At 44.2% G+C, this 15,994-nt stretch overlaps 1 protein-coding gene across 2 annotated transcripts in view; it reads right to left on the bottom strand.

The window, feature by feature from the left end:
- VWCE (von Willebrand factor C and EGF domains) overlaps nucleotides 1-15,994 on the bottom strand; it is a 141,983-nt gene that overhangs the window by 29,579 nt on the left and 96,410 nt on the right. For both annotated transcript variants that reach the window (XM_073604578.1, XM_073604579.1), the window contains 3 exons: nucleotides 10,065-10,140; nucleotides 9,175-9,984; nucleotides 3,356-3,438 (listed from right to left, as the gene is read on the bottom strand). In XM_073604578.1, coding sequence (XP_073460679.1) covers nucleotides 3,356-3,438; nucleotides 9,175-9,984; nucleotides 10,065-10,140 — 969 coding nt within the window. The remainder of the gene's footprint in view (nucleotides 1-3,355; nucleotides 3,439-9,174; nucleotides 9,985-10,064; nucleotides 10,141-15,994) is intronic.

The following is a 15,994-nucleotide window of genomic DNA, read 5'->3' as shown; positions in this document are numbered from 1 at the left end:
ATCTGGGATCTCTCTAGAGCCTGAATCCGCTGTGACAACAGCCAACAGCAGACTTTAGCCTGCTGTCGGCTGAATAAAGGTCACAGGAGTGCAGAAGGAAGTGCACTCTTGTGACCAACAGAAGAAGTAGTGCCAAAAGAGATTTAGCCCTACTTCTCCTTTATACAGTAGCTCTGTTCACAACTGACTTAGGCAGCACTGTATGAATATACAAACAGCACTGCAAAATATTCTACAAAACATAGACAAAAATTGTGATTGCAACTTTTCTCAATCATGGCTTCTCCAGAGGTTGCTAGAGCAGAAGTAAATTGATAATCCACCTGACTGTGCCAGAATTGTGGCAGCCCCAGTGTCACTCAGCAGACTCAGCTTGTGGGACTAGTACAGCCTGTCCTTTAATGTTTTAGCTAAGTAACCAAATACCTTTTTAGTGGTCTGTAAAAGAAACATTATTTCCACTGACCCCAAGTATAAATGGGGTTCTTCTATCAGTCACCCCCAGTGTAAGGCGGCCCCTCTCCACTGATGAGCAAGTGAGCCCTGCACTTACTAAGAATAAAAGGGGCATTATTCCAATTACAACCACATTCTTTTTTTCTTTCATTATATATATATATATATATATATATATATATATATATATATATATTGTATACTATAAAACAAGTGACACCAGCGCTAATACATGGCCATCTGTGGATGGGGAGGAAAGGGCATGGTTAATGACATGGGAATCCGAACCCAGTGCAGCTGGACAGCAGCCATCGCTGGAGGTTATAGATAAACAGTGTACAACAAAACAAACGGACCAGCGCTCCATGTGTTGAAAAGTAAACACTCTCACAGCAGGCAATTGAACATAATTACCTTTAATTACCATAATTACCACCTTTAGGAGATCCCTGAAAACTCACTTATTCAGGGAAGCCTATCCCACACCCACCTAACAACTGTCCCCGAGCCACCCCCATCAAATCATTCTCTGCAGCTTTTACCTTTTATACCACCACCCCCTCCCTTTAGAATGTAAGCTCTACGAGCAGGGCCCTCCTGTACCTTTTGTATTGAACTGTACTGTAATCGTATTGTCCCCCTATACATTGTAAAGCACTGCGTAAACTGTTGGCACTATATAAATTGTGAATAATAATAATAAAAATTAGTCCTAGTTTATTCAGTGATGCATATAAAAGAACAATCCTGTTGTCAGACAGGAAAGGAAATGAGGTAGATAAAAAAGAAATCAACAGCTTACAGTTTTACAGAAGATCCATGGAGCAACAAGGAGCTGACGGCATTGGGGTTTAAAAAAAACCTCCTGCAGCATGGGGGGGACCCCAATACCCCTGCTGCACTGCGGCAGCATGGATGGCGCCAGGGGCAGACTGACAACTCATAGGGCCCCCGGGCAATAGGAGATTATGGGGCCCCCCGGGCAATAGGAGAAGATTATGGGGCCCCCGGGCAATAGGAGATTATGGGGCCACACAGTATACATACACACACACAGACACACAATATACACACACAGTATACACACACAGAATACACATACACACACTGAAAGGGTACTGGAGAGGCGGGGCAGCTATAATCTTGGGACATAAAAAAAACACAGATTTTTACATACTGTCCCTGGTTTTATTGAGGCTGGCAACCCTGACGGGGCCCCTTAGTGGCATGGGGCCCTCGGGCAGTGCCCGAGTGCCTGAATGGTCAGTCCGCCCGCCCCTGGATGGCGCTATACGTTCCCAGCATGTGAAGCCCACTAGATGCGAATCCCAGCTGCGTGGGAGTGTCCCAAAACGGTGTAGACCTCAGGTTCACATCTATTGGGCTTCACATGCTGTGAACGTATAGAGTCATCCACACTACAGCATCGCTGCTCTCTCCCCTCCACCTGTGGACCAGCAGACTTGGCGTCCCAGCCACGTGCAGCTTGCAGTTCGGGTCTCCACCTTCCCGCCGTCAATAATCTTCGCTCCCTCTTCCAGCACATCCAGCCCTTCCCCACACGCTGGTGAGCGTATTCCACATTCAACCACAGTGCAGCAGGGGTATTGGCGCCCCCCCCCCCATGCTGCAGGAGGCTTTTTGTAAACCTCAATGCCGTCAGCTCCTTGTTGCTCCATGGATCTTCTGTGAAACTGTAAGCTGTTAAATTCTTCCTCATATCCCTTCCTAACAAAAGGATTGTTCTTTTATTTGCTTCACTGAATAAACTAGGACTAATTATGTTCAACTGTCTGCTGTGAGACTGTGTTTACTCCTCAACCCATTGAGTGCTGATCTGTTATATATGAGTGCTTGTTCTGTTATATATTGTATACTAATTGTATTGTATATATTGTATAGGAATAACCTAGCAACCTGTATATTATTAATAACATACACCTATGAGTCATAACATTATGCACTGAAAAATAACACATAACAATGGCACCAGAAAGTAAATGGGATATATTATGCAGCAAGTGAACATGTCCCTTAAGGCGGTGTTCCACACACAATTTTTTTTTTAAAGTCAGCAGCTACAAACACTGTAGCTGCTGACTTTTAATAAGGACACTTACCTGTCCAGGGAGCCCGCGATGTCGATGTTGACAAGTGCTAAAACGACCGGGTCAGAGGACCTCCAAAACTGCAGTTCTTGTGGTAATAAGAACCTACCAAAAGTGGTTCAAGGAAGGGACATGGGCAACAGGGTCATGGGCGGACAAGGTAATTGATGCATGTGGTGAGTGAAGTCTGGTGGTCCAATCTAATGTGGTCCAATCCAATAAAAGAACTACTGTATCTGAAGCTGCTGAAAAATGCAATACTTTTTCAGATAGAAAGGTGTCAGAACACACAGTGCACCACAGTTTGCTGCATATGGAGCTGCATAGTTACAGTCTGGTCAGGGTACCAATGCTAACACATGTCCACAGCCAAAAGTGCCTACAATGGGCACGTGAGCATCAGAACCCGAACTACAGAGCAATGCAAGAAAGTGACTTCAAAGTGTTAACTTGTCCTCTGAATTCTCCAGATCTCAAAACAATTGAGAATCTGTGGGAAATGCTTGAAGAATAAACCATGGAGGCCCCACCTTGAAATGTACAGGACTTAAAGGATCTCCTATTGGTGGCTTGGTGCCAGATACCACAGCATACCTTCAGAGGTACCGTGGAGTCCATGCCTTGACAGGTCAAGGCTGTTTTGGTGGCAAAAGGGGTTCCTACTCAACGTTAGGTGGGTGGTCATAAGGTTATGGCTAATTGGTGTGTTTATATAATAATAAAGAAAATGCTGCTTGTATATGTTTATGTTAGATTTTGGAATCTGAACCGCTTTGATGGGTAAGTTTTACCAAACATTCACACTGCAGGCAGTAGTCCTCATCAGCGACATAAATGGAGCCATTGGTAGAGCTGAGACCATTGAAAGAGCACTCTGAGAGAAGAAAGAAAAAAGATTTAATGCAATAAAATAATCCTGTGATGTGCTACCCTGTTTCCCCGAAAATAAGACCTAGCGTGATTGTCGGTGATGGCTGCAATATAAGCCCTACCCCCCAAATAAGCCCTAGTTAAAGTCCTTGTAGGTCTTATTTTCAGGGTAGGGCTTATTTTCAGGGAAACAGGGTAAGGCTTATTTGGGGGGTAGGGCTTATATTGCAGCCATCACTGACAATCATGCTAGGTCTTATTTTCGGGGAAACAGGGTATGTACAGGTATGTACTGTATCATCCCTGCAATTATTAGCATTTAGCATTGAATGTTTTCATTTTTAAGCTGAGTTTGATATACTGCAGAAGGTGTGCTATAACTGAAATTATTTCCTGAGCCACTAATCAGGCTTATGCTGGAAGGGACTGATAGTATTAAAATCCAATATGAAATGCATTGGCCTATCTACTACAGTATGTACTTTTAGTACCATTCGCACCAGCAGCAGGGACTCTGCTTTCCTCCCATTTCTTCCAGTCATCTGTCATGAAGTGTGTGGATAGGAAAAAGATGTAAGCCTAGTAACCCAACTGTCTATCAACTAAGTGCTCACCTACCTATAATTCTGATAATTTAGTCACTGCTGTACTAGTTAGTTAATTCAAGCACTGTATAGCTTGATATGGAGTGTGTTTGGCACTGATGGCGGATATTGTGTCACCACAATCTTTCTGTGCTGTATGCTGACACTGAAATACACACATTTTTGGGGGGCTTAATATGCATGTTGGCAGATGTCATAGGTGTGTGCAGCCTATTGCATTAGGGTGTGCACCCCAAAGCTCAAACACACATGCCTTTCTCTGGAGCGTCAGCTGCACGGGACAGTGAATGACAGCTCCCCAGGCTCTGTGAAACCACATAGTTACATAATTAATCTGGTTGAAAAAAGAAACAAGTCCATCCAGTTAAACCAAATGAATGGGAAGTTCTCTGTACTCGAAGCGGCTTCCTGTTTATTCACACATGGAAGCATAGTAAACACAGTTTACTATGATTCCGTTATGAATGAACACAGTGAGTGAGTGTGTTCATTTGGAAAAGGAACAGTCTAGCCCCTTCCTTCGCTCTCCATCTTGAAACATCCCCCGCAACAGCCAGGGGGAAAGGAGGGAAGCCAGCAGCACTCCGGGGGGGGGGAGCCTGGGCAGAAGGGGGAAACCATCACTGCACTGACACACCCCCTGTGCATGCCTGTGGCAGATGTACTGTCTTTTACTGGTTGTCCCTCCTCTGGTGATGTAGTAGGTGGATCTGTGCCCCTGTGTACCATCTGTGGGTTTTGTCTGGCTGAGTTCGGGTATTGGAATAGGACACCAAGGCTGAGAGAGCCCTTTGTGGGTCTGAGCTGCCAGGAGGACAAGAAATGGACACACTGGGAGAAGGTGGTGAAACCTTGCCACCCATGACCTTCACTTAGCAGGTTTGCGGCTTGGCGCGGGACGACCCCAAGGCCAAAGTTTGAAGAACACCCTATGTGTGGAACCACCGGGGGGGGGGGGTTGACTGGTAACATCAGGGAAGGTGATTGGCTGCAATGGTAGTGTGTACTTTATCGAGTGTTCTTCACTATGACTGATTATCATGAAGGAGATGTGTTGCTGTCTGAACCTGAGTTGATGCAGCAAAGCATTAAAAATGCTTTTTGGACTCGGAAGTCTTTATTCTGGGTAACAGGCCTTCGGCCAGGAATATGACTTGGTGGGCCAAAGGCCCAGAGAGTGAGTGATGGAATATGGTGGAGTTTCTCCAAAAAGGCAGGTGCATGACTATCCCATCTGGAGAAGAAGAGGCAGGACGGGACCTGGGCCAACATGGCAGGAACAGCTGCCCAATCCAGATCCCTTACATGCAGGTGAAGCTAAATAGTTTGTCCTTCAGGCAAGAAATGCAGAGCAGTAGATATGACAGTAGGGTGACAAGTAGAGCAACAGTGAGAGATTTTTTTCTAATGATATATTAAAGCGGTATTAAACCCAAAACTAAAAAAGTAACATATTGCAGCTTACCAATCATTAGATGTGATGGCCACCTTAATTTGCTTTCTTAGGCTTTTTATCTCTGTTTTACCTGATGAGTTGGCTAGTAACACACCTCCGTATTAGTTTGCCCTCACTTTGGATGAAGGAGCACAGGGGGGCACTTTCGGATAGCAGCATTGTCAGTCTGGGGGGAGGGGAGTGTTAAATGGTTTATCAGATTTAAATACACTAACAAACGGAAGGCAAACTCCAGGTCACACTTTATAAGTAGTTACAGCAGGTTTTTTTTCCTTTTTGGGTAAAGGTTTCACATAACTAAATAAAAGCTGTCCATTATAAGCACCCCACCAGTGGTAAATGATTTGCCTCATCCTTGTAAACTGATACACTCTGCTAGAGAGCTTGTTCTTGTGAAAAACAACAGATTTACTGTCTAGATCACTAGATAAAGAAAAAGGGAAGAAAGCCTAAAAAAGAAAAACAGTACATCCATCACATCGAAGAATGAATAAGCTGCAATAAAATAAATGTTTGCTTTTGGATTTAATACTGCTTTAAGACAACTTTTCTCTGATTGTTGGGGACAGTGCACTGTTATGACAAGAAATGCTGACACTGACAGATTGCTAGTTAGTCCAGACATTCTTTAGCAGGATGACTCTTTTCCCAATATGATCAACCACTGTAGGGTTGATTTCAGTGGCGTCCGGCCGGGTCACCTGATAGCCTTTTACTTCCTCGTATATAGTTATTATGCTGAGCTTCTGTATTATTACGTATGTAATTAATGTAAAAAAGATCCTGAACATGGTCTCTAAAATCTTACAATGCTAAAAATATTCTTCTGGCCCTGAAAAGACAGGTTTTCCCTTTCTCAAGTTCATTTGTAACACTACAGCGCAATGGGATTGCAGGATTTTACCCTCCAAATCCTTGACCCTAATGCCGCGTACACACGGTAGGACTTTTCGGCAACAAAGGTCCGACGGCCTTTCCAACGGACTTTTGACTGAGTTACGACGGACTTTCGATGGACTTTCTGACGACCGGACTTGCCTACACACGATCACACCACAGTCCGACGGATTAGTACGTGATGATGTACACCGGACTAAAATAAGGAAGTTGATAGCCAGTAGCCATTAGCTGCCCTAGCGTCGGTTTTCGTCCATCGGACTAGCATACAGACGAGTGGATTTTTCGACCGGACTCGAGTCCGTCGGAAAGATTCGAAGCATGTTCCAAATCTAAGGTCCGTCAGATTTTCAACCGAAAAAGTCCACTGCAAGTCCAATGAAGCCCACACACGGTCGAATTGTCCGCCGGACTCAGTCCGTCGGAACAGTCCGGTCGAAAAGTCTGCTCGTGTGTACGCGGCATAACTCTGCAGCCCCCACCCCTAACAAAAATTTCTACTTCTGCTACTACGTCTGCATCCTTCCTTTCCTGCTCGTGCTGCCCCAAAGCCAAAATAGTATTTTCCTTTGAAACATGACCAATGTTCATATTATAACTCCTCCCCCTGACCCTCCAATTACAAAAAAAAAAAAAAAAAGCTAATAATGTAATAAAACAATTTTTTTCCCCCATGAAACCTCTCTAGATAGATGCTCAAGTGAAGAATTGGGAGGAGTGTTTGGGAGCTTAGAGGGACACATTTTGCCTATTTTTCCATGAAAATAAGAACCCAACATGCTAAACAGAAAGTTGCTATGAATTTCATCAGATGTTCAACCCCAGAAACCCAATTGTTACAGGGACAGTCCAAAGAGCAGGTTTGAGACGTTAGCAATTATTATTGATTCTGCACTGCCATCTTGTGGCTGTATATGTTACTAAAACTACTATATGCACAAAAAGTTTTTGAAAAGGCACTTTTTTTTTGTATAATGCCCCGTACACTCGATCGGACATTGATCGGACATTCCGACAACAAAATCTATGGATTTTTTCAGACGGATGTTGGCTCAAACTTGTCTTGCATACACACGGTCACAAAGTTGGTCGGAAATTCCGAACGTCAAGAATGCGGTGACGTACAACACGTACGACGGGTCGAGAAAAATTAAGTTCAATAGCCAGTGCTGCTCTTCTGCTTGATTCCGAGCATGCGTGGCACTTTGTGCGTCAGAATTTTGTACACACGATCGAAATTTGCGCGAACGGATTTTGTTGTCGGAGAATTTGAGAACCAGATCTCAAATTTTGTGCAACGGAAATTCCGATGGAAACTGTCTGATAGAGCCTACACACAGTCGGAATTTCTGACAACAAGCTTGGATCGCACATTTTATGTCTGAAAGTCCGACCGTGTGTACGGGGCATTAGTGTGAGTCTGTTACATGAGGGACCTAATTAAGCCTACATCAATTAGTGCATAATCCAATGCACAGCACTGGAGTGAGTATCCATCATAATGCCCGCAATCAAGCACTCATTGGTCAGCGCAGCTACCTGACCATGTTGACCAATGAGAAGTGCTTCTGAGGCTTCTTCTTACGGTAAAGTGTCCCAGAATAAGGAAGTGCTTCTAATTGGCTATATGCACCATGAAAGATGTTGATAGCTTCCATGCTATTCCTAATGGAAGCTTTATCCTAAAAAGAGCCAAGCTTCATCTCTCTTTTCTCTGCCAAGTCACCTAAAGGGCGTACCTATCTTCTGCTTGCTCCAGATGAAGAATGTGCCATGCTGATTTATCTTATTACTCCACTGACATCTTTGCATTAATGGTATATTAGGCCATTGACCACCAATTTATTGAACAATACTGCAGTGTCTGATACATTTCAATGGGAGCTCTCCCAAGACCCACTTAAATACTAATGCCACTGTTCAAAGATTCAGATTTTTCCACATTTGCATAAATGTTTATGACAACCCTAAAACCCAAATACAGTCAAAATCATTGGCTTTCTGCAGAAGGGAAGGGTTAGAACCTCTGTCAGGTTTTCATTGTTGTCTGTATCCCTGTTGGGGAGATCTAATATCACATTCTGTCCTGAAGGACAAGAAGTGCTTTGATATCCCTCTAATAGGGACAGAGATGGCAACAAAAGCACATTAATTTAGTAAACTGGGGAGGGGGTAAATCATGGCAAGTTTTTATTGCTCTCTGCTTTTCCTATCTCCTGGCTATTTGGAACCTCTCAATTCCATTTCCTTACATGCTCTTTTCCTGGTATCATTGGGACAGGATAAGGTCGGCCATACACAGTTCCTGCTGAACCGGCCGAGATTCAAACTGTTAATGGGCAGGCTGAATGAACCAAGTTGATCGTTCAATTAACTTGGGTACAACCAGCCTGCTGGATTCTCTTGTGATTAGCGCTAGCGGCTGCTATAAGCACTGGCGATAATCACTGTCTTCTCCCAGCGAGGACGACCTCCCTGCCTGCTACCGCCCCCCTGCTGGAAGCAGACAATTGCTCAGCAGGAGGGATTTCCATGTCAGCATTGTCTGTGTTGATGGGAAAATCTTGCATATTTCTTTCCTGCAACCCATGGTTGCAGGAAAGAAATTTGCACCGTGTGTGGCCTGCCTTAAAAGGGAACTTTCCCAGATGAATTAAAGGATCTCAATATAAAGTATATCTTTTTTTTAAGTGTCTAAAAACTGAGCTGCCTTTTAGCTCATGGAGGATAAGCCAGATTGGTTTTCATTTTCTTTTATGAAATTATATTTTAACAATCTTACCTGTAAGGAGTCTTGGTTCATAATCTGTCTCCTCAGCATTTTCCATTTTTTCAAATGAAAGTTTTGCAACATCTGTTAATTGGTAAACATAATCAGTGTGCCTTGTTGTAGGACCACTCTCCTCTTGAGCTTTAGATGTATATAAAGGTGTATTACTGTCATTCATTGAAGGTGATAAGGTTCCACGATCACGTAAGGGCATGAGAACATCTTTTGCAGAAGCTCTGTTGGCTACTGTGGCTTGGGAAGAAGATGAAGGGGTATAGCTCTGAGGATGGCCAGAGGTAGAAGTTGTTGCTGGAAAAAGAGATGGATCAGCTACTGTAGCAGATGTTTGGCTATCAGAAAATAAGTTAGAATGAAAACTCCAAAGTGACCAGTTTGAGGTAGGGTGGCTTGTTGTATCCTTAATAGTTTCTGAAGTAGGAACTGGTTGACCAGGTAATGAAGGTGATACAGAAACACCAGAAGGAGTAGAAGACATGTGAACATAAGAATGAACAGAGACCTTTTCTTCACCAGGCGGCACAGGATGGATTTGTATATGTGGCACAGTATTTGAATTTAGTTTATGCTCTAGAGCAGACACTGATTCTGAGTGGGAGACATGATCTGAGGGCACAGATCTAGAGACAGGAGAAAATGAGGCTGCAGTAACCAAGTTCCTTCTTTCCTTCAGCTTTTGTGATAAGGATAGACGGCCAAATGCTGGAGATTTAGTGGCACTTAGTATCTTTAGTGGAACATTGACTTGTCCAGCATTTTGGGGAGAATATTGTAGTTGCTTAGTGTTGAAGGGTTCTGAGACTTCTATAAAATACATAAATACAACAAATGTTGAAGTCTAGATGAAAACCTTCTTTGACGTCTGGTAAGTATAGTAAACATACCATTCTGACAATCCTGAGTCTTCTGCTCACAAGGAGTACAGGAACCTTCACTCTGTTCACATTGCACATTCCCTGCCTATGGAAAGAAGATGGGACATCTGAATCTATGTTCTCTTGATGCAAAAAGCAATGAACAAATCTTTGCTCACCTAAGTTTTGGGATCATATGGATAGTACTGCTGCATAATATCAACAGATATTACAGATTAACTTAATTCCTTATTGTGGTCACTTAGAGACCCTGTTGCCAAATTATCTGATGCAACAAAAAACTTCCCATAATATTATATGTGTGTAGCTGGGTGCTGCTGCTGGCTGTATGTGGACTCCTTTCCCCCTGCCACTAAAAATAATAAATAGGGCTGTGTGCAGACCCCCGCTCACCCCCCTCCTCTGCTAGTAGTGAGCTGGTTGGCATACATATATAAAAGAATGCAGCCGGTGCTTACGGCGATACTCGCTGGCACTAAGGACACATTTCTAAAGACCTAGCAGCCTTGGTTGAATCAGTTTCCAGTGATGAGCCTGCCTTCCAGCTTTCTGGACCTATAATAAATTCTGTCTCGCCTACCGGTTGTGGCCTTGGATTCCCTGGGGCAGGGCTTATCTTCTTCCTACCTTTTTTTTCTTTTCTTTATGATTCCTTCCCCTTCAGCTTCTTCCTTTTACGCTCTCTCTTGTTCTTTCTGTCCTCTTTCTTCTCTTTTTTTCCTTCTATTTTTTGATAATCTACCGCCAGATGCCAGTTAGCCAAGTCTGTTAACTGCTCTCTGGCCATACTTTTGTGGTCTATTTTTTCTTTTCCTTTTTTGATGGTATAGCTTATCTGTCTTTTGGTGGAGGTAAAGCCCTTTTGTACATTAGGAGACTTGTGAGATAGTTTTCTCTCCTAGTATTTTTTATTTTTTATTTATTTTTATTTTTTTTGCGTCCCTGAGAGGTTCTCAGACTTTATCCTTATAACTGAACATAGGCACAATCTCAGGTACTGCATGGTATTTTTACAGGATGATTCCTGAAATAATGTTTGCTCGGCGCATTCTTTAGACTATTGAGTGCCGCATGGTTTGCCATTACCCTATTATAATAATATCGAGGTACCCTCAAGTGGTTATTTTTTTGTTACTTTTTGTTGTTACTGCTTATACCATATTAGAGGCATATTAGTTTGTGGTATATATGTTGTCATTCTTATACCACTCTCAGCTACTGGCCTAGGTGATTGTTCACTGTTTTGTGAGTTTGTCTTAATTAAATAAAAAATATTGTGAAAGAAAAGAATGCAGCTGGCTTCTCTCTCCTCCCTCACAGAGTTGTCAGGAGTAGGATCTGTGTAAAATCCCCCACTGGCTTACACCCCCCCCCCCCAGCAGCAGTGAAGGGCCAATCAGAGAGCAGGAACAGTCAGAGCCAATGAGAACATCAAAGAGGAAGACTTGCTGTGTCCCAGAGGATCATGGGAAGTGTAGTCTTAAAGGGGCAATGTATAATGGAAGTAAATGTCTACAAAAAGCAGGAGCCCAAATCCCAGCATACAGAATAGGAGAGACACGGGACTGTTTTCCTGGGCAAATCCAGAGACCGAGAGGTCTTTGTTGAGAGGACAATGTGCTGCTTGAATGTGTTGCCTTTGCTAAGCCTGCACAGAGACTGGGGGCTCTTGCTGTGTCCACAAGAGCCTGAACACTGAGCCACAAAGGGATCACTACGTCAGAACTGAGAGACTGACTGCCATGAGTGCCTATACTGACAGACAGAGCCTTGTGGAGGACCAGACCTGCAGAGAGACTGAACCATGTGGGACCTGATTTCAGAGGACTGCAGACCTCCAAGTGGTCTGGACAGGATGCCTGTGTACCAGGAAGGGTGAGTTGAACATCGTTGCCTATCTCAACACTGACACTGAGTTAATACAGGACAATTTGGCAGCCCACTAGCCATTTGCTTCACACTCCTAAAGGGGCAGCCACACGTGCACTAGCTGAAGCAGGGCCCCAACAAGAGCCGGCCAACATGGACAATTAGGCACCAGGTACTTTGCTGTTACTTTCAGGGGTACCCCTTAGTCAGGAATGCATACGTCCACCCGCTAATGGAGCTGTATGCATAGTGTGCACACAAGGACCTTTATTTTACTGAGTTATTTGATGCTGTTACTTAAACTCTAACTGCACTAGTTATGGTTTAATTTAACATTGCTATAGTTTAATTCACTGCCAGCTTGTCGGCCAGTGCTCATTTACCTAGTATGGTATCCTTGAATCGGTGTATTTGCTTGTTAAACTATTTGTGCATTGTTTGACTGCATCTGTTCAATACATCTATTTAATCTATAACCAGTCATTTAGCCTATTTCCTGTGTAGTGTTATAGAGTGTAGCATACTAACTTCAAGCTAAAGAGGTATGGGCGGCCTTCCACCTATAACAGGTGTGTCAGAGGGGACAAAGCAGCTTCAAAAGTCATGGCAAAACATCATCACCAGCGGTCCTGTGGGGGTAAGCGCTACACATGCACGTAACATATTTAGGTGTGTTATTTACCTGTAAAACCTCCCTTGTATAGACATCCAAAATCCCTGAGACTGCTGCTGGATGCATCTATTTTGGATGTGATGTCAGCAGCTCCAGAAGACTCAAGTGACCCTCTCTTCCCATTTGCTCCTCCTCTGGCAGCTACAAAACGGAAAACGGGTTGTGACTCCGCCCCCACAACCTGACAGGATTGGTTAACTATAAATTTGAAGGGGAGACAACCCGCTGCATTCTCTGTATATATCACCTTAAAACGGGATGGGATTCTGTGTGCTGCCATGAAGATGCCTCAGCAAAGGAGAATTACGGAAAGGTGAGTATACAATTTTCCGTTTTCCTGACGCCTTCATGGCAGCACACACTGGGAAAAAACTCGCCAGTTGGGTGGGTGCAAGAAAATAATATTTATTCCTTATAATGCTGAAGAATTGGCTCTAACAACGGATCTACCGAAGTCTGCCATAGCTAAGTGCGCAGAGTCTACTCTATAGTGAGAAATGAAAGTGTGTCTGGAGGACCAAGTCGCTGCCCTGCAAATCTCCGGTGAGACCCTGCAATATGCTGCCCAGGAGGTTGCCACTGCCCTGGTCGAGTGAGCCCTGATGTCTTCAGGAATTGCTAGTTGGCGAATGGAGTATGCCTTCTTGATGGATTTGACTAACCAGGAGGCGATAGTACGTGAAGTAACCGCTTGACCTCATCTGTTTCCATGATGGATAACTATGAGGTAATCCGTCTTCCTAAAATAAGTTGTAGCCGCAAGGTAACTAATGATGGTTGTTTTAAAATCCAGCGTGTGAGGTTCGCCTTGTTCATTAGTGAAGGATGGGAGGATGATGTCTTGGTTATAATGGAAGGAGGTTGCTACCTTTGGGACGAAGTGGTCTGAAGGTCTCAGTACCACTCTATATGGGAAAAACACTAAGTAGGGTTCCATTGCCATAAGTGCTTGGATTTCAGATACTCTCTTTGCTGATGTAATTGTGATGAGGAAGGACAGTTTCAGAGATAAATCCCACAGTGAGATTGATTTGAATGGGGTAAAAGGAGGATTTGAAAAGGCATTGAGTACTACTGAGAGGTCCCATAATGGGTATCGTTGGTTTCCTGGGAGGTCTGATCTTCAGACAGGCTTTCAGGAATTGGATTACCAGAGGGTGTAATGCCCATCTAGTGCCTGTTTTGGCAGACAAAGTGGATACTTGAACCTTCAAGGTACTCAAGCTTAAGCCCTTGTCAACTCCTGACTGGAGGAACTCTAAAATTTGAGGAGGTTCTGGTGAAACGGGATTCCATCCCCTCTGTTGTGCCATGGAAAAGAACTTCCCCCAAATTCTTGTGTAGGTGGTGTTGGTTGTAGTTTTCCTGGCCTGCATCAGAGTACCTCCTAAGAACAGCCTTTTTCCCTCAGCCTAAACCTTTCAACTTCCATGCCATCAGATGCAACCTCTTCAGAGCCAGATGTAAGAATTGGCCTTGAGATAGGAGATCTGGGGTTATCGGAAAAGGAATTGGAGGCTGAAGACTGAGTTGCAACAGGATCGTGAACCACGGTCTCCTCGGCCAGAATGGGATTACCACGATTACTGTAGCTGAAGATCTCCGGAGCCTGGACAGGAACCTTACAATTAGCAGAGTTGGTGGAAATATGTACCCCAATTTGAAATTCCATGGGTGAATTAGGCAATCTATTCCCTCGGCTGATGGGAATGACGCTCTTGACAGGAACCTCCGACACTTGGCATTTGCAGGTGTGGCTGCTAGGTCGACCTCTAGCATTCCCCAAATTTTCGTAAGAAGGGAAAAGGCCTGGTAGCTCAAGGATCATTCCTTGTTCGAGAGAGTCTCTCGGCTCAGATAGTTGGCTAACGTATTCTGTGCTGCCGGGACGTATACTGCCCTCAGGTCTGCCAGATGTGCCTGCGCCCATTCCAAGATGGGATGGACTTCCTCCATCAGCGTGTGACTCCTGGTACCCCCTTGCTTCTGGATATAGGACACTGCAACTCTGTTGTCCACCCGGATAAGCACATTCTTCCCCCTCTGGAATGGTGCAAATGCCATAAGAGCCTGGAAGGCTGCTCTGAGCTCTAGTATATTTGATTCTACACCCTGAGCTTGAATTTGCCATCGGCCTTGAGCTGCTTGATCTCGATAGTGAGCTCCCCAACCGCTCTGACTGGCATCCGATGTGACTACTTCTGGGCCTAGTGGAACTATCGGTCTGTATATTCTGAGGTTGATCAAGTGTGTCCACTACCATACCGATTGTTTCACTGATCAGGAAATGGGAATAGTCTGACGCATTGATACTCCATCCCACTACCTTAGAAAGGAGTTTTGCAGCACTCTCATGTGCCATTGTGACTACTGCACCATGGGCAGAGTCGCAGACATGGACCCTAGCACACTCAAGCAGGCTTTGGCTGGTAGATGCTTACAATAATTTCCGCATCTTCTGAATTAGAGGCTGCACTTTCTCTTGAGGAAGTTGTACCCTGTTCAATTTGGTATCCAGTTCCGCTCCCAGAAATACCATAGTTTTAGTGGGTTGCAGATTGCTCTTCTCCCAGTTGACCAGTGAACCAAAGTTCTGGAGAGTCGTGAGTAAAATTCTCAGATGACAGAGCAGAGTTTCCCAACTTTCTGCTAAGAGTAGAATATCGTCCAAATAATGGTGAATTCCCAGTCCCTTCTCTCTGAGGAACGCAACCAAGGGTAGGAGGACCTTGGTAAATGTCCTGGGAGCCGAAGAGATGCCGAATGGGAGGCGCTGGAATTGGAAGTGGCACTGGTTGATAGCGAATCAGAGAAACTTCTGAAAGGCGGGATGAATCAGCATATGTAGATAAGCGTCTGACAAATCTACCGCTAGCATCCAGTCTCACAGGTTCACTTCCAGTAGTATGGACTGGAGGCTCTCCATCTTGAAAGCCTCTATTTTGATCTTCTTGTTGAGGTTTTTTAAATCCAGTACTGGCCGTAAGTCTCCTGTCTTATTTTTTACCAAAAATAAGGGGGAGAAGAACCCCCTCCCCTTTTGGTATGATAGAACTTCTAAAATTGCTCCCTTTTGCTTCAATTCTGTTACATATTTTAGTAGTAACTTCCTTTGGTCTAGAGAGGATGGCAGTCTGGTTGGTTGGAAGTGATTTCCTTGGAGTCTGCCCATGAACTTCCATTTGTGTCCGAATCTGATTGTGGATAGTGTCCATAGATCTTTTATGTGGTTTGACCAAATCTGTACAAACTTTTTGAGCCTGGCGCCCACCTGTGCTTGGTGGGTGGGTGAACCCTCAAAAGGGCTTTTGCTGTTCCCCAGTCGGGGTAGTCTTGGACTTCTGCACCCTCAGAAAAGAAGGTCGTGTATTTCTAAAGTCTCTTTTAAATTCTCTGC

This window comes from Aquarana catesbeiana, linkage group LG11 (genome assembly GCF_042186555.1).
Source record: "Aquarana catesbeiana isolate 2022-GZ linkage group LG11, ASM4218655v1, whole genome shotgun sequence".
NCBI classification, from domain to species: Eukaryota; Metazoa; Chordata; class Amphibia; order Anura; family Ranidae; genus Aquarana; species Aquarana catesbeiana.
The sequence above is the reverse complement of the archived record's forward strand: the minus strand, read 5'-3'. Positions and strand labels throughout refer to the sequence as shown.